The 17,957-nt window shown below is 34.4% G+C and overlaps 1 protein-coding gene and 1 long non-coding RNA gene across 3 annotated transcripts in view; one reads left to right on the plus strand and one right to left on the minus strand.

Annotated features, from left to right (window-relative positions):
• LOC123003983 (voltage-dependent T-type calcium channel subunit alpha-1G-like) overlaps positions 1-17,957 on the plus strand; it is a 31,841-nt gene that overhangs the window by 9,948 nt on the left and 3,936 nt on the right. The window contains exons 3-17 of one of the 2 annotated variants that reach the window (XM_044397078.1): positions 4,368-4,548; positions 9,765-10,053; positions 10,102-10,194; positions 10,249-10,596; positions 10,647-10,799; positions 10,844-11,018; positions 11,093-11,732; positions 11,779-11,982; positions 12,367-12,505; positions 13,203-13,493; positions 13,542-13,745; positions 14,044-14,220; positions 14,269-14,610; positions 17,395-17,544; positions 17,594-17,919. In XM_044397078.1, coding sequence (XP_044253013.1) covers positions 4,368-4,548; positions 9,765-10,053; positions 10,102-10,194; positions 10,249-10,596; positions 10,647-10,799; positions 10,844-11,018; positions 11,093-11,732; positions 11,779-11,982; positions 12,367-12,505; positions 13,203-13,493; positions 13,542-13,745; positions 14,044-14,220; positions 14,269-14,610; positions 17,395-17,544; positions 17,594-17,919 — 3,712 coding nt within the window. Of the gene's footprint in view, positions 1-4,367; positions 4,549-9,764; positions 10,054-10,101; positions 10,195-10,248; positions 10,597-10,646; positions 10,800-10,843; positions 11,019-11,092; positions 11,733-11,778; positions 11,983-12,366; positions 12,506-12,962; positions 13,129-13,202; positions 13,494-13,541; positions 13,746-14,043; positions 14,221-14,268; positions 14,611-17,394; positions 17,545-17,593; positions 17,920-17,957 lie in introns of both variants that reach the window. The other variant, XM_044397077.1, reaches the window with a different exon arrangement.
• Positions 2,327-2,601, minus strand: LOC123003992. Its single transcript, XR_006412664.1, has 2 exons — positions 2,472-2,601; positions 2,327-2,413 (listed from the first exon to the last, which is right to left on the minus strand). It is a non-coding gene; the product is annotated as an uncharacterized LOC123003992 (long non-coding RNA).

The following is a 17,957-nucleotide window of genomic DNA, read 5'->3' on the forward strand; positions in this document are numbered from 1 at the left end:
AACGCCGTACTTCGTAAAGATTTCAACAGTGATTTTTTTCGCCATCATTGAGTGTATAACAACAATAACCTGATTAATTCTAAATTATTTAACAAGAAAATGCAGAATAAAAAAAACGAAAATATTAAATTTGGGGAAAAATAAATAATAATAGGTTTTATTAAGAGAAAGTAAACGAGAAAATAAGGGGGCAAAGTATAGTTACAGAAACTATTCTACTTAACCTCCAGAACAAAATATATAATGAAATTATATGAAATTATAAAATAATTTACTGAAAATTAAAAATGATAAATACAAAAAGTAAGATAAATATAGAGAAAGAAAAAAAACTGAACTTTGTAAATCAACTTAAAACTGAAATATGTATATGTAGGTACTCGTATTAAACCCACAGAAAATGACTTTTCTAATATGAGATGTCAAATTTTATTTTAAAAGCCTTGAAACGTAAATCCTTATTACATCCTTTTGCCCAGCGTATGAATGAACTCTCCTTTGATGTCGACAAGTTTCAAACTTTTCTCCTTTGATCTTAGAAAAAAAATTGTTGCTCTTGAAACATTAAAAACGCGCATTAATTGAATCGAAATGCATTTCATCAAAACTATTCAGAAAACTAATCACAAGTTGAAACCAAACGGTGCTTTTACGTCTCAAAGTTGTTAAAAGCACACCTTTACTTTGTGTGTGCTCTAATTGGTTACTATTTTATGTGAATGAACAAAATAACATGCCTACATTATTTAAAATTTTTATTCAAGAATCCCCCGCTGCGTTTCTTGTCCTCTAACAAACAGAACCACAAAAAAAATCAAAAATAGATTCACATAATAAACGAAATACATACGTGCAGAAATTGTAAACATTACAGATGTAATTGCAATAATAGCAATTACAGCTTTTACCAACAAAAGTTTAAACATGTTGCTTGTTTTGGGTTTAACAATGGATTAAACACTAAAGTGCGAAGATTCATCGGTGACTCTTTTATAGCTTAAAAAAGACACTGATAAGGATAGGAAAACACAGCAATTATTTCAAACTAGCTAAAAATTACACATATCTAAATAACATCCTTCATTAAAATTTAAAAAAAATTCTGACGTAGATAGCACAAAAGATATTATAATAATTAAAACTAAAACATTTTCATTTCTAAAATTATAACTTATTTTTTACGCTACCGAATCTCTGCCTTTTTGTATATTTTTTGAAAAAATCTGTTTCTGAAAGCTGTCTTTTGGCTCCATACACTGTTTCTATGATGCATTTAAGCTTACTTCTTATGTTGCCATTTAAATGCGCTATTCTAAGGTAACTTAGCCAAATCTGGCCCACTTAATTTTTACGATTTTTTATATATTTTTTGAAATATGCAAAGGTTTGGATGTAATATCGAAATTGTAATTTGAACTTTTGTTTAACAATGTGTACCACAAAAATGCCTGTTTTGTTAATTTTTCTACATGTTTTTAACATAAATATAAAATATTACAAAGGGCCTTTTTTGGAACCTCCTAGCCCCAAATAAGGCCCACCATCAACATTAGATAAGGCCCATATTTACAATTTGAGATAGAATTTTTCATTAATCGTATTAACAGTAGGTTAAAGAAAAAATCTTTAATAAACAAATAAAAACAAAAAAAAATTTGCGCTCTTATGCGCTCGCCATCTTTTGGTATTTATTTGAATTGTATTTAAATTTGGAGAAAAATTGCTGACTTGAGCTAGATTCTAACCCAGACCCACCTGCCGTAAAGCGGGACCTTATGCCGCTACACCACCTCGCCGCCGACAGTTTCTCAGTTCTAATCCAATATACAGGGTGCGCAATATACAGGTAAGATACCAGGAACATGAAAAAAATGTTTAAAAAATTCTAACTGTTTCTATTTTTTGACATTTGACATTTTTTATATCTATTTAATGATACTGATGATCTTGTATATGTTTTTTTACAATTACTTAGTAAAGGGACAAAAATTTTGCCAATAAAAGCCACAAATAACATTGAACAGAGTTACAATTTAGGATAGAGCTTCCTTGTTTCCTCTTTTAATAGCCTATAGCAAAAAAACTTAGAAAATTATTTTTCCAACAGAAATAAATAGAGTCAAAGTGCAAAGTTTAAACCCTCATAACTTCGAAATTTTTATAGATAAAATTTTTTTAACATTTTTTCCATGTTCCTGGTATCTTACCATATATGGAATTTTTCTCTGGGGCAAGAGTTCTGTCGCACCCTGTATACATGCACAACATTCTTCAAAAATATGCAATAATTGATTGTAGTTTTATGAAAATGAACAAAATACATGCCTACATAGTTTAATTTTTTTATTCAAGACTTATTACGATAGCTGACACATTTTCTTTAATTAACCCACCACGCGTTTCTTCTCCTCTACTAAACAGAACCACAAAAAAAATCAAAATTAGATTAACATAATAAATAGAATCCATACCTGCAGAAATTGTATACATCACAGATGTAATTACAATAATAGCAATTACAGCTTTTACCAACAAAAGTTTAAACATGATGCTTGTTTTGGGTTTAACAATGGATTAAACACTATAATGCGAAAATTCCTCGGTGACTCTTTTATGGCTTAAAAAAGACACTGATAAGTGATAAGGATTGGAAAACACAGCAATTATTTCGAAATAGCTAAAAATTACGCATACCTAAATAACATCCCTCATTATAAAAAATATTGACGTAGACTAGCATAAATAATATTCTAATTAAAACTAAAACATTTCTATTTCTAAAATTATAACTTATTTTTTACCCTACCGAATCTTAGCTGGGGTCTCTGCCTTTTTGTATATAATCACTGATGTACTCCTGAAAGCTGTTTTTGGCTTCTCAAGTTTTGTGTAAAATTTTCAATTCACAAAAAAATAATTAAAAACATAACAACACATGTTACTGTTTTTTTCATTTCCTAACAAATTACATTTTTGGCACAGAGCAGGTTTTCTAGAATCAACGACAATATATTCTTTTGCGAAAATAATTTCTGTTTATTTAGAAATAAAAACCATTTTGTTTATTGTTTACCTCCAATTCCAAAATTGTCCCAAAGTTGAATTATGATTATTTATCTGCACAAAAACCGCTGTTAAACGTGCCTGGCAGTTGCGCTCCATAAAAATGATGTATATCGAAATCGCTCTCATAGGAATCCCCTTCGACAATATATCGAAGGTAAACTGTGAAAAAAAAATTACGACTGGCAACAGTCCGATCGAATTATTCACTTTCCGACATAAAAACACTCTGTATATATTTATTCCGGACCCCGAAAGCCATCCCATTATAACATCGAGGAAAATAGGTCAGGTTTGTGCATTCAATCTCCCTTCACCTGTATTCCTTTTTTTGTGTTATTGTGGATCCCTCGAGTGGTGTCTTATTGGCATTTTGAAATATTACCTCTTCAATTCTACTTTAACGATTTTTCAATTTATCAAAAACGGTAAATAATAAAATTGTACAGTCATGTTACAAAAAAAATCAAAACAAAATTTCAATAGCACAAGTATAATTAATGTACGGAAATCTATTCAAATTCCAAAACTTCCAATCCGGTGAATCTTTAAATCGACTTTTCTCAAATCAAACTTTCCCCAATTTCCATATTCACGCCTCAACTTTTGATAAAATAACACATTCGTGCCCCAATTTTCCCAAAGTTAAGCCAATTACTTTCATTTCTCATTACAAACTCGTACTTTTCCAACAAGGCAATCAACTAATGTACTTTCAAGTCAATTGCATTAACATCTTAAACTTCCACTCGAATAAAAAACTCTTCCACTTGACCAATCGTCAATTCGTAGCAAACACGACTTTGTATCATTATTTGAAGCTGCGCCAGCTGTTGTGGCTTTTTAATGGTTTGTCGCCATATTGTCCCAATGAATAATTTATACAAAGACTTCCAAATTGCCGAAACAACTTGTGTAAAAGTTTTTATTAAAAGTTGGGTCTTGATAATTCAATTCTTGGGCTAATTACGCTGCTAGAACGTCACGAATTGCGATAACTTCCTAAAAAAGGCCATTTATCACTGCTTTGACAGATATCCATGTTAGGAAAAATGAATCAATAAACGCTCGGTGTAATAAAAGTCGCGTTTCGTGCATTTATCACAAAAGCGATAGTAGACTCATAAAATTTCAAATGTTGGGATAGTTTCCTTTGAAACTCAATTGAGACAAAAATCAATATCATTGTCCCTAGAACAGGACACACGATTAGTGTTCGTGTTAGTCATTCTACATAACTTTGCACTTTAGATAGATTTATTTCACATTTCACACGCGAGGGTCATACATAATTTTTGTTGCAGGCATGCGTATCCTGGTGATGCTCCTCCTGGACACCTTGCCCATGTTGGGCAACGTCCTCCTCTTGTGTTTCTTCGTTTTCTTCATCTTCGGCATCGTCGGAGTGCAACTGTGGCAAGGCATCCTCCGACAACGTTGCTACTTTAGTCAGAATTTGAATCGCACGTATAATAACACATTGCCGTAAGTTTTTTCCCCCGATTGTAAAACAGTTTTCGAAGAAGTGGACACGCAATTGAATCATCTCGTTTTTATTAAAACACTACAAATAAAGTGTAGATACACCCCATGTGCCAGAAAAAACATACCTTCCATGCTTAATAAACACTGAAATTATCGACACAAATTCATGGTTTCATGCAAGTTTTAAGCATGTTTCCCTTTTTTTTGTGGTGGGTTTTACCACGAAGGAGGATTAACCTTTGTCTCGCTTTCTTGATAACACAAGAGACTGTGATAAAAATGGGACCGGTGCTTGGCAAAGCCACATTTCTGTGAATCCCGCAAACCACAAATAAATCAACACATAACACAACTGCTTTAAATCTAAATAAAAAACAATAAAAAATCGGTATTACTTAAAATAACTTAATTTGTTATTTAATCAGTAAAAAAATTGTTTTTCTATCATTCTGGGAATGTAGTGAATTTTTACGCCACTACTTTGAAAGCCAATTATTTGCTTTACAGACAACCAAACTCACAAAACATAAATTCATGCAAAGTTAATCGATTAAAAACTGAATTAAATTCAATTAGAAACGTAATAATTTTAATTAAGCTTCGTGGCGAGACCGTTTCATTTGTCTGGAAAAAGTTATTCACTAGCACCAGATTACAAATCTCGCAAGAAATTAAAAGAAACATTACGAATGGTTGCACACAAAAGAAAAAATGTGGAGCATCTGTTCTCACGACGCTTTGAATGAAAAAATAAATTAAAAACGCAGTAAACAAATCACATCCAAAGTTTTCATGTTTTAATGTTGTAATTTTAAAATTAAAACCAAAAAGATTTAATTGAACTCAGAGTTATAAAAATGGTGGATGCGCCGGGATAAAATCAATTAAACATTAATACAGAATGATTCATGTAAGATGTTTCTTACATTGTAGATTCTCATCTAACGTGGGTCAAGCTGTACATATTTTTTAAATTTATTATATTATTTATATTCTGGCCACATGGGTGCACGAACACGAATCTCGCATCGATGCGAATTAGTAAAAGTGTCCCAGTGCGTATTGCATGTCACATTTTTATCACAGTTGAGCCCCCTTTTGAACGGAGCGGCTTTAATTTGTTGCAGAGAAGTCTCGGAAGAATACATAGTGCGCGTGCCTGTTACGTAAGATTATGTGCCGCAAGTGTGTGAAAAACTATTGTTTCTGGCCACTGTTGCCAACCTTTCTCACTGTTCTTACGCATGCGGGTGCCAACACTGATCTTGCATTGCATGCTGGATCGATCTGTCTGCCGGCGGCCGCTCGGTCAGAACCCTGAACCGAACTATTCACTTGTTGCTTGATTCTAAAATTAGCATTAAAACAGTGGCGTAGGCCAAAAAATGCCGTCTCTCTCTAAGTCGCTTCGGGGTGATGACTGGTTTTTCTCATTCTGATTCTCTTTTCCCCTATATAGAAGAATTTGTGTTAGATATATGTTACTCGACTAGGTACACACACAATCACTCCTGATGACTTCTGATGATGATAGCAGCAATCTGTTTCTATTCAAAGCAAACGTGACAGTGTATGAGGGGAATGAGCAACATCTATCATGTATTTGAGAGAATATACACGACTTTCATCGCTCATTTCGGGACAAAATTGAAATTCCACTCACTGATCTTATCAAAAATAGATGCGGTTCAAATCTTGACAGGAAACGGAAGTTGCTATATCAATAGGAGTTATACATTTTGGCATTTTGCATATCTCTAGACACAGTCGCTAGAACACAAAGATAACTGTTCCCAAGGTTTCTTAAATAATTCGCTTTGCTCCCATATTACAGCCCAAAAGCCATAAAACAATACTTTTTAATACTGAGGCAAAAATAGTGGATGCGACGGGAAAAATACTACATCTTTTTTTCGATTATTTATTTGAAACATTTTGCATATTAATAAATAAGACGCCGAAGTAAACCCTCTTTATCAGAGATTAAAACATACAAACATTAAAAAAGTAAAAATCAAGAAAATAATTAAACAAAAACTAAGATTATAATTATTATTTATATTTAAAATATAATCATAGCTAAATGCAATATATAAAAAACAATTGTCCAAAATTTTTACTTCAGCTCAGCTACAAACGGAATAACAATAAAACATTATTCAATATTTAATTATTTAATATACTGGGTGTCAGCGAGGTGGTAAAGTCACTCATTAACCTTTAAATATTAAATGTTAAAATGCAAGTACACAAAGTTAAACATCTTTTTATCTTTTAATAAATCTAGACATTTAAAAGTTTTTTTTTTATATAGATTATTTAACAATCTATTACTTTATAGTTTACAGTTACAGTTCGTTCTTCAAAATTAAAAGCTACATCCAAAAAAGCAAAAAAAAAACATAGGATTCCATTAAAAAAATATTAAGTTTATATAATATTAAAATTTAAATTTAAAAGAAAGAAAGAATTTTTGCTACTAATAATATAATTAAGTAAAATAATATTGCAGAGTCTAATCTATAAACTGTATGACTACTGTAAATACAAACACTAAGATAATTTGACGTAAAACCAATTTTTGGCCTTCCTCTAAGACGAAAATTAAGTTAGCTGGTCGACCACTGGCGCATTTACCTATAGGTTTGGTACACATATTTTTGAAAATTGAACATTTTTGAAAACTGATTTTACCAATTTGTTGAAACACCCTATATAATATGTACTTGTGCGTGTGGCTGCAGAAATTCCATAAAAAATGGAGGTCAGAACGGAAATTGCAAGCAGAAATTTTGCAAACAATAACTTTTTCATTGCCATTTTGTAAATGTTACAAAAAATGTGAATTTAGAAGTTGAAGCAATCTTTTAAACATTAGCCCAATTTTTTAAATGCGCTTTTTGAAACATTAACTCTAGAAATTGACCATAATTATTTTTTTATGGCGATTAGGTAGTGTGACAAAATATAAATAATCAGATAATACATTTTCTTCACAATTCACACTTGATTCTTGCGTAACTAAGACTTTTAGTTTTTTACAAAACAAAATATCTACTTGGGGAAAATAAACAGATTTTTTTTTAATCTTTATTCATTTATATTTTTCACAGATTAATTTTGGAAATTTTTCTGCAACCGATGTGGAAATTGATAATCTACAAACAAATGCCCATTAGAAACAAGAATTAAAATAAAATCTTTTAATCATATTTAATACCTACCTCATATAGCAGCATCATCATATCCCAAAGTCTTCCGAATCAAGTCTGCGAGCCACAGAACCTCCAAACATTATTGAAGTTATTATAAATACAACGAAAACAATTTTAAATAAAAATTTACTAGACAGCATTTTTGAAAATGACTGTTGGTTAAACCACATATGTAATTCAAACTTGACACTCCCTTTTATAGGCCATCCGAGGCTATAGGAATTTAAAAAATAAATAAAACTTATCATACTTTTTTAAAAAGCAGGTTAAGTGCAATTTTAATGAACTATCAAACTCTAATCAGTCTGATAAAAAATAGTGTTATTTATTACCCATCTAAATACCCCTAATAAATTTTGTACATTTGAACTTAAAATTATTATTAGTAAATGGTAATTTTAAAACAATTTCAATAAATCTTCAGAACCTTTGTTAGACGTTATCAATCTTAGCGGTTTTTCGTATCGTGTCAACGCAAACAAGAAAGTTTCCACTCGCTTCTTGTTTGCAAAATATTCATTTACTCTACTCTGACATCTATTCTCACCATTCTATTTGTACAGTGTACGGAAGTGGTTCTAAACGGCACGAACCGATACTCAACAATGGAAATTCCATTAAAGCACCGTTCTGGAGGAAATTGCCCCCTACGGCTCAGGAATCGACAATCGTTGAAAATAGTTCCGCACAAACATAATGCATGTCCTCCTTCCTCGTTAAACGTTTCAAAAATTTTATTTTCTCTCAAGACAAACCGTCAAATTTGTATCATTCCGGGAAAACGGCTATGACGTGAGGGATTTACCAAAGATTTATAAGCAAAGTCGCGCTTGACATGTACACAACCTTAAAACCTTAAAATTTCCCCAAATGAATCGTTAAAAAGTGGAAATGTTAATGAATAAAAATCCAATCAAACGTCTTTTATTGCCCCTCAACCTGCGACAGCGCGAGCACAAACTTTAGATTAATTTCATTGTTATAGCTGTGCTCAATTAAACACTCAAATAAAGCAGGATTTGAGACCTGCTGAAACCTCAGCCAATTTCCATACCCCACACTTACTCTAATATGATAAATGGAATTTGCTGAAATCGCACACTGAAAATTTACATTCACGGCAATAAAAACTTTCAAATCAATAAGTTTGTCGTTTCTGGCTTTTTTGGCCAACCTCTAGAGAAAAAGAAAGTCATTCTGAGCATTCCGTAAATAATTAAATCGCATACTCGCACCTAAATGTACAATGTTGATGCGGTTAGCTACCTTTCTCTCGTCAACAATAAACCGATTTTTTGTGTGAGAATTTAATTTAAATCTCATTGTCTATTGTTCCAGCAAAACAATAGTTTGTCTCAGACATTATCCATTTATCCACTAGATTAAACAAACAAAAACCAGGATTCAGAACTGGGACAAGACGCAAAAATTCAACGCGCTGTCGCACCACTCCCTATATTTATTATCCTGACACTTCACACCTTTAGTGCTTGTAAAAGACACGATTTGGGTTTAGCGACCGAATTTATAGCCGCAGACTTTACGATTTTTTTCCTTCGTGAAGCTCCTCAAAGAAATGAAAAAGTTTTAAACGAGAAAACAGCTTTAATGTGGAGATAATCAGACGTCTTTTCTCCTGATTCGAATTATTTAAATGAAAACATTAAAACTTTCTAATTGAATTTTCTCGCAGATGCTATTTTAAATAAGCTCGCTGTAAATTGAGATCACAAAGAAAACAAGATTTGCTTTGACATTTATTGAATTTATTAAACAAGTTTAAGTTGAGTAGAGATGCATTTCACTCCTCCACTTTTTTAGCATGGGGGGGGGGGGTAGGTTAATTCCGCTTTTACTACTCCCAATGATTGCAATAAACGCAAATTTGAATGTGAAATAGTTTCAAAGAACCCGGGAGCAGTTATCTCTCTTGATTTCATTATCTTTTAGCACACCGACACCCGTTTCGAGACATTTCTCTTTAAAAATGTTTATTTTCAGCGACATATCCCGTTTTTACAAGCTTCAACAAGACCAAGAATACATTTGCAGCAAACCGGAGCAATCTGGAATGCACATTTGTGGTTCTTTACCTGAATACTTTAACAACTCAATAATGTGTAACTTGACCATCGATCAGAAACTCTACGATCCGAAATATGTAAACAACGATTCGCAATGTATTAATTGGAATCTTTATTACACGGAGTGTCATGATAAAGGACCGAATCCGTTTCAAGGAACCATCTCTTTCGATAATATAGGATTGGCTTGGGTGTCTATATTTTTGGTAAATATCCAGGTTCAAGGGGCATGTTTTACGACACTCATTTTCCAGGTAATATCCCTTGAAGGGTGGACGGATATTATGTATTATGTTCAAGATGCACACAGTTTCTGGGACTGGATTTACTTCGTTTTGTTAATTGTGGTAATTTCTTGAGAAAAATCGCCTCAGTTTTTCCGAAATTGATCCTGCTTCCAGATCGGTTCATTTTTCATGATAAACCTCTGTTTGGTCGTCATTGCGACCCAATTTTCCGAAACGAAAAAACGTGAAATGGAGCGAATGCGTCTAGAAAGGGCCCGCTTCCAAAGCAGCAGCACTTTGGCCTCCTCCACCAACAACAGCGAGCCCACCAGTTGCTACGCCGAAATCGTCAAATACATCGCCCATCTGTGGCGGCGCAGCAAACGACGCCTTTTGAAAAAAATAAGACTGTTCCGAGTGCGGCGAGAGCAACGTCGCGAACGCAAAATGATCTCCGGCGAGACCATAAGACTTAATTACGCGAAAAGACACCACCCTAATTGTCCCCGCCTTCGGCACAACGTGAGTATCACCCTTTTATGCAAATTAATCGCGACGGTGTGTTTGTGTAGCAACCCCAAAGCGTGCCAAGTACTCGGGCCGTTTCCAGGAGGAGTTCGGTGTGTTTGAGTGAGAATAGAAGCGACGAAGTGGAATTCAAGAGGCCGAATCTGCTCAAAGTGCCCTCAGCCTCGAATCAAGAGATTGCAACTAATAATAATGATGTAAGTGGGTCGAGTACACTACGAGAAATTGACACATGTTTCAGAGTCCTACGAATTTGCTTTCGCCACCTTGCGTCCCCAGTAACCGGAGGAGGTCCTCTGTGATGTTTAGCGATGTTGTTGTCTTACACGGAGACGAATCATCGCCCAGTTCGTCCTCCAATCTCGATAAAAAGAACGAAAAAAATGTCTGCTCTAGCGAGAAGACAACGCAAGCCGGTGAGTAGACGCAAGTTTACCCCCACTACTTGTGGTGGGGGTTAGTTTCGCTCTCCCTACTCACACAATTGCAGGCGATGGCAACATTTGGCAAATCTCGTCGGTGCCAAACCAACAACAAATTCTGCAAACCCAGCAGCAAATCGCTCAAGATTGTTGCGAGCTAATGAACGGAGAGGCAATGACGTGTCAAGAACTGCTAGCCTTAGGGGCTATAAATGCCGCCTTGCCGACCGGTCAAATAGTCCTTGACACGTTCTTTAGTTCTTTAACAAAAGGCATTAACAGAAGCCGAAACACTGAAGAATTATACATGCAGCAATTACCCGATGATGACTTCAGTTGTTGTCAAGATTTATGGCATTGTGAATCCGAGTATAAGAATGAGAAGCGGTCAAGACTTTACATCTTGTGTTGTATGGCCTTGAAGGGGTTTATCAAGGGGGTGAAATATTTCAGACGGAAGATCAAGCTCCTAGTCGAGCATCGGTACTTCCAACAGGGTATTTTACTAGCGATTTTGATCAATACGTTATCGATGGGTATCGAGTATCACAACCAACCGGATTATTTGACCCATCTAGTCGAGACTAGTAATGTGATTTTTTCGGCAATTTTTGCCGTGGAAATGTTACTAAAAATCATAGCCGATGGTTTGTTTGGGTATATTTCAAATGGGTTCAATGTTTTCGATGGGATTATCGTGGTTTTGAGGTAATTGGACGATTGGTGATTGTGTGGTATAAAATGTGAGTTTTAGTGGCATTGAGCTGTTTCAAAAATTTCTTGGTCAGTCTCACACCGACTCAGGTTTGTCCGTTTTGCGGACATTTCGCTTATTGAGGATATTAAAACTGGTCAGGTTCATGCCAAATTTACGTCGCCAGTTGTTTGTAATGTTACGAACGATGGATAATGTCGCTGTATTCTTCTCACTTCTTATCCTTTTTATTTTTATCTTCAGGTAAGTTAGAACCGGTGTCGGATCTAACACCACCACCACTGAAACAAACCACTTTAACACGAGACGACAGGAGGGGGTGGTAGGGGTGGCATTTGATTACCCTTTGTTAGAAATTTTATTTGGTTTATTGGTGTTAGATTATCGTCGTTTCCACATCACTATACTCTACACTCTCTCTGTTTCTTATCTTACATTAGCACCTACTTTAGACAGCACATATTGTACATACCCCGCTGGCTGCACTCCACTTTTACAAGTCGACAACATAAACATACAAAATTGACTTCTAAGGGCGGACCAGTGCACTGAATAATACAGCGAAACATTCCAAAATATCACAAGCAATACAAGATTTGTAATTGAACGATTTTTGGGATGTTCTAGTATCCTCGGTATGAATCTGTTCGGGTGCAAGTTTTGCGAGAAATATGACGATAACACAAAATGTTTATCTGACCAAGACGAGGACAAAGATCGAAAAAATTTTGACTCCCTGTTGTGGGCACTTGTTACCGTTTTTCAGGTATTTAAATTCAAATTTATTTCATCCAACAGTGCTATTTATCGTTCAATCAACCGAATTTTCAATAAATAGCACTGAACGTTACTAATTCTAATTTGAAAATTAATCGCAACAGAAAGGTAGGTGATTTTTGGTAGTTTTCCTTTCGAATTTTCTGCATGAAAATTGACTAATCCCTGGCACTTTCACATTTCACTTCTTTCGCTTGAATTTCACGATTTCTGCTAATGTTTTTATATTGTGTACTCGATCAATATGTCACCCCTGCTATGGTGTGTTTTTTGTCCAGTCATACAGAAACACAACAGTAGTTCCAGTAGATTAGAAAGTAGCTCACAAAATTAGCGTAGATTGTGCAAAAACTTAACAAAATAACACACCACGAAACACTAGAAAATAGATTAGCTCTAGCTTAACAAAATAAACAAGTTCTTTTTTGACGTCATGATTTTGGCAGCATTCTGGGGATGTACCTTTTTGGCGGTAAGTTTTGCAACTATAGAGCTGAAGATGGAAGCATTAAAGAGTGCACATGCCATATGATCGTCACAAATGACGAGCGATGCGAGTGTGATCGCAAGCACTTCAACAATTTTCTCTGGGCCACAGTCACAGTATTTCAAGTGAGACACTTTACCGTTTCTTTTCCTCACACTTTAACAACCACCAAATTAAATTATTTTAACTCATTGTTTAGATTTTGACGCAAGAAGATTGGAATGTCGTTCTTTCAAACGGAATGGCCAAGACATCACATTGGGCCGCACTTTATTTCGTCGCACTGATGACTTTCGGGAATTACGTTTTGTTTAATTTATTGGTTGCGATTCTGGTGGAAGGATTCAGTGCGGAAAGAAACGAAAGGAGGGAGAGGGAACAGAGGGAAATGGCCAGGAGGAAAATGTCGTGTATGTTGGAAGCGAGCTTCAGGGGGAGTTCTGAAGAGACCAGCAGGTCGGTGTCGAGTTCTAGTGGAAGCTACATACAGGTTTGCCCGCCAAAATTTTGAAAGATGAGGTATAACTAAGATTTTCAGGACACGAAAAACTGTTGGAGATCAGCTGAAGAACTAAGAAAAGTTAAAGATTTCAACGAGCATAGGGCGTCCATAGGATTGATAAATTGCAACTGTCGGGAAAAACTTATTGAAAAAGATTGCGGTTTCATAGATATTCAAGGGCCTCTGGAACCGAAATGCAACATTCAGAAAGAGTCAATGCTGAAACAGCCTTCAAGACAGGTAATTTTTTTTTTTCAGATCACTTCAGTTTTCCATTTGGAATTTCTAGCATTTTTTCTAGTAAATCCTCATAAAACTACAATTGGCAATAACATTGTGCAACGAATGTAGTGATAAAATTTTTATGAAAATTTGAATTTGCATTTTAGTGGTAATTTGATAGAATCAAAGCCAATAAACTAGATCCGATTTTTATAGCTTTTTATTTATCCATCATGCAAAGACAAATGACCTAGTAGAGCATAAAACCAATTTAAAATTTTATTCAAGACAATAAAGTTTGAACCAATAATTGCAGACTTCGCCCCCGATCATCACCCACACCGCCGCCACCCCTCAAGACTCCCCCAGTACGACCTTGGATGACTTCCCCGAGTTCCGCTACAATGTAACAACGGTGACCCTCGACTGTCCTTCTGGCAGTGACAGCAGTCCTGGGGGCGTATCGACGACCGAATCGACACAAAAGACATCAGTACGGAACAATTCTCTCAATTTCCAACCCCCAAAGTCTTTTTTGCAGAGTTTGAGTTTGCTAAAACCGCCGTCGCTATCGCCGCCCCCGCTGACATTCCGTCAATTCGAGAGGACTTTAGAAGAAGAGCAGCCGCCACCCCTGAGCGGAAAAATCGTGATACATAATGAGAAAATCGGCTCGAAAATCATGACGTTTTCCGAGAAAGTTGCTTTGCCGAAAGAGAAAAGTCAAGACAAGGGGAAAATCCAGAGGAAATGCTCGTGGAAATTGACAAATCGGCCGAGTTTGAGACGGAAGAAAAATAGGAGTGGATCGGATTCGGAAGCTGTGCCTTTGAACAACGGGAGGGATCATTCGCAGTGCAATGGCGGGGGCGTCAGTAGACATGTAAGACATTTTTTATTTAATTTTTAATAATTTTCAAAGTAAATCTATTTTTCCTTTGAGGCTTGTAAATACATAAATATACTAATTTTTTATTTGTTTTCAAAGTAAATTTTAATTTTCCTTGACGCTTGATGGTTACATTGACCCAATTTTGTAAATACTTAAATATACTACATATAATTATTTATTTTCGTATTTGACCTCATTTTTAATTTTCAACTATGTATTATAAGTATTATAACTACTTATCCCCACCTGCATTTTCTGAAATTTACCTTCTTCAAAAAAATTTAAATAACGGAAATGTAATAATAATTTCAAGCGAATCTAGATCCGTATGAAAAGTTACTGATCCTGAAATTATCAGGATATGTATTTAGATTTGGACCGAAAAGGATTCGAATCAATTCTTTTGTTTTATTCGTATACAATAAAATTTTTCTTAGAACAAAAACAGTGGAATTTTCAATAGATCCAAAAATAGAGAATTCGGATGAGATTTAAAGCTGTTTCTATTTTTTTTTATACACTAGCCGCCAAAATTAACCGGACAACTAAAATTTTGCGATTTTTCACGTTGCAATATTTGTGTTATTCTTTGTCGGATTTCAACAAATTTTTGTTTCGCTTAAAAAAAAACTTTGTAGATCATTTCTAGTTTTGTCTTCTAAATGTGATACTCAAAAAACGAAGGCACTGTTTTTTTACTTATTTTTATACTGAGCTGTGGTATGCGTCAGAGACAAACTTAATAAGTTTTTGCTGATTTCAGATTATTGTCCATTCTTTTCTGAATTATGTACCACATTTTCCATAATTTTAATTTTTGAGACATGAGAGATATAAACTTTCAAAAAAAGCATAACATTTCCGATTTCAATGAATGTTCGTATTAAATAGGTCGAATGTGCCAAAACGTCAAAATAGGCGAATGGAAGCTTCCAATAATTAACCGTTTTACTTACTTGTTGTAAGTCTTGTTGCAAGTTTTTCAGATTTTTTGTGTTCAAAGACGTAATTGTGCTCTTTTGGTGACATAAGCAATAATTTTCCGTTTAATTATATTTTTATGTAGCCTACTTTCTGAACGAATATTTAGTAACATTAGAAAAGCAACGTCTGTTTCAATGCTTTATATCTCTGAGGCACCAGAAGATAAAATTTTGAAACAAATTGGTCCTCATGTATAAAAGAACGGGCAATAATCTGAAATAAATAAAAACTTAATTAATTCTCTGTTGCACACTACAGCTCAGTATCAAAAAAAAGTAAAAAAACAGTGCTCTCGTTTTTAGGTATAACATTAACAAGACAAAACTTGAAATGTTATTGAATTAAATTACAATATTTTGCAATTCGTTCTTTAAGTCGAAAAAAAATTCGTCGAAATACGACAAAAAATAACAAAAATATTGCAATGTAAATAATCGCAAAATTTTAGTTGTCCGGTTAATTTTGGCGACCTGTGTATCTTTAAACAGTTAAAAAAATGCGTTTACAAAAAAAAGGGATGTGTATACAGGATGCGCCAGAACTCGCGCCCCAGAGAAAAATGCCATATAAGGTAAGATACCAGGAACATAGAAAAAATGTTAAAAAAATTTTATCTATAAAAATTTCGAAGTTATGAATGAGGGTTTAAAGTTTGCTCTTTAACTCTATTTATTTCTGTTGGAAAAATAATTTTCCAAGTTTTTTTGCTATAGGCTATTAAAAGAGGAAACAAGGAAGCTGTATCTTAAATTGTAACTCTGTCCAATGTTATTTGTGGCTCTTATTGGCAAAATTTTTGTCTCTTTACGAAGTAATTGTATAAAAACATATACAAGATCATCAGTATCATTAAATAGATATAAAAAAATGTCAAATGTCAAAAAATAAATGCCAAAATTTTTTGACAGATAGAATTTTTTAAACATTTTTTTTATGTTTCTGGTATCTTACCTTACTTGAAAATTTTCTCTGGGGCGCAAGTTCTGGCGCATCCTGTATATTATTAGTCTTTCTGTTTTTATGATATTCTTTTTTTGTTACTTTTTTATTGTTTATTTCATACAATATAAGATATATAATATACAGGTGCGCCAGAACTCACGCCCCAGAGAAAAATGCTATATAAGGTAAGATACCAGGAACATGGAAAAAATGTTTAAAGTTTGCACTTTGACTGTATTTATTTCTGTTGGAAAAATAATTTTCCAAGTTTTTTTTTGCTATAGGCTATTAAAAGAGGAAACAAGGAAGCTGCATCTTAAATTATAACTCTGTTCAATATTATTTGTGGCTTTTATTGGCAAAATTTTTGTCCCTTTACTAAATAATTGTAAAAAAACATATACAAGATCAACAGTGTCATTAAATAGATATGAATAAAAATAGAATTTTTTTAAACATTTTTTTCATGTTCCTGCTATCTTACCTTAGTTGAAAATTTTCTCTGGGGCGCGAGTTCTGGCGCACCTTGTATAACAACATAAGAATACTTAAAGACATTACATATCCGGTTAACTGTCTAAAAGATTTTTTAAACGTTTTACATGCTCTTTTTTTAGAAAGGTAAGCTACTCCAATCATTGTTAATATAAAAGAGTTGTAAAGTTTCTCCTCAAGCGAATTTTATACTTTTTTGTATTTTGTAATAAAAACAATTCAAACTCTTTAAAGCTTCAAAATAGTTTATTATTGTACATTAAGTGGGTAAATTCATGAAAATGCAGATAGAAAAAGAACCGACTTTTTCTAGTTTCACAATCGCGAGCTTGCTTTTGGCACGTCTGCTTTCAGGCTAGTTTGCGCAACGACTCGCTTTTACAATCATCCATTCGAATCCAAAACGATACCCAACGAGATGCTCCAAACAACCGGAGTGCCAAAGGGTTAAGTCCCCAAAACTCCATTAGATGTAGATCAAACACTTACAGCTCTGTTTCACAAGTAAAACCACCAAACCACGAGTGATAGGAGACTAAAAAACGTCTTGTAGGTAACCACCGCACCCACCTTAACACGTCACAATTCTTTAGTCACGTCGACCATAACCCAATCGAAAATTAACACACAGATCAACAAATGTAGCAGTCCGACTCTATCGAGGAAATCCACTCAGAATGAACCGAAATCGGTCAACAGTCTCAACGATAAGTCTCTCCCAGAACGGACCCTCCCCAAAATCAAGATGGAGGACTGCATTCCCAGCGAAGAACCAACCAGGATAACCGGCTTGAAAAAATTGATACGGATATGTGAACCCACAGGGTGTCTCAAGGAACGCGAGGACTTCTCCTTGTATATATTCCCACACGAGAACAGGTACCCAAACCAGGGGAAACACACAAGAATTGTATTTG

Source organism: Tribolium madens, unplaced genomic scaffold (assembly GCF_015345945.1).
Source record: "Tribolium madens isolate multiple individuals breed KSU strain unplaced genomic scaffold, Tmad_KSU_1.1 Scaffold_1;HRSCAF=32;Tcas5.2_LG8, whole genome shotgun sequence".
In the NCBI taxonomy this organism is placed as follows: domain Eukaryota; kingdom Metazoa; phylum Arthropoda; class Insecta; order Coleoptera; family Tenebrionidae; genus Tribolium; species Tribolium madens.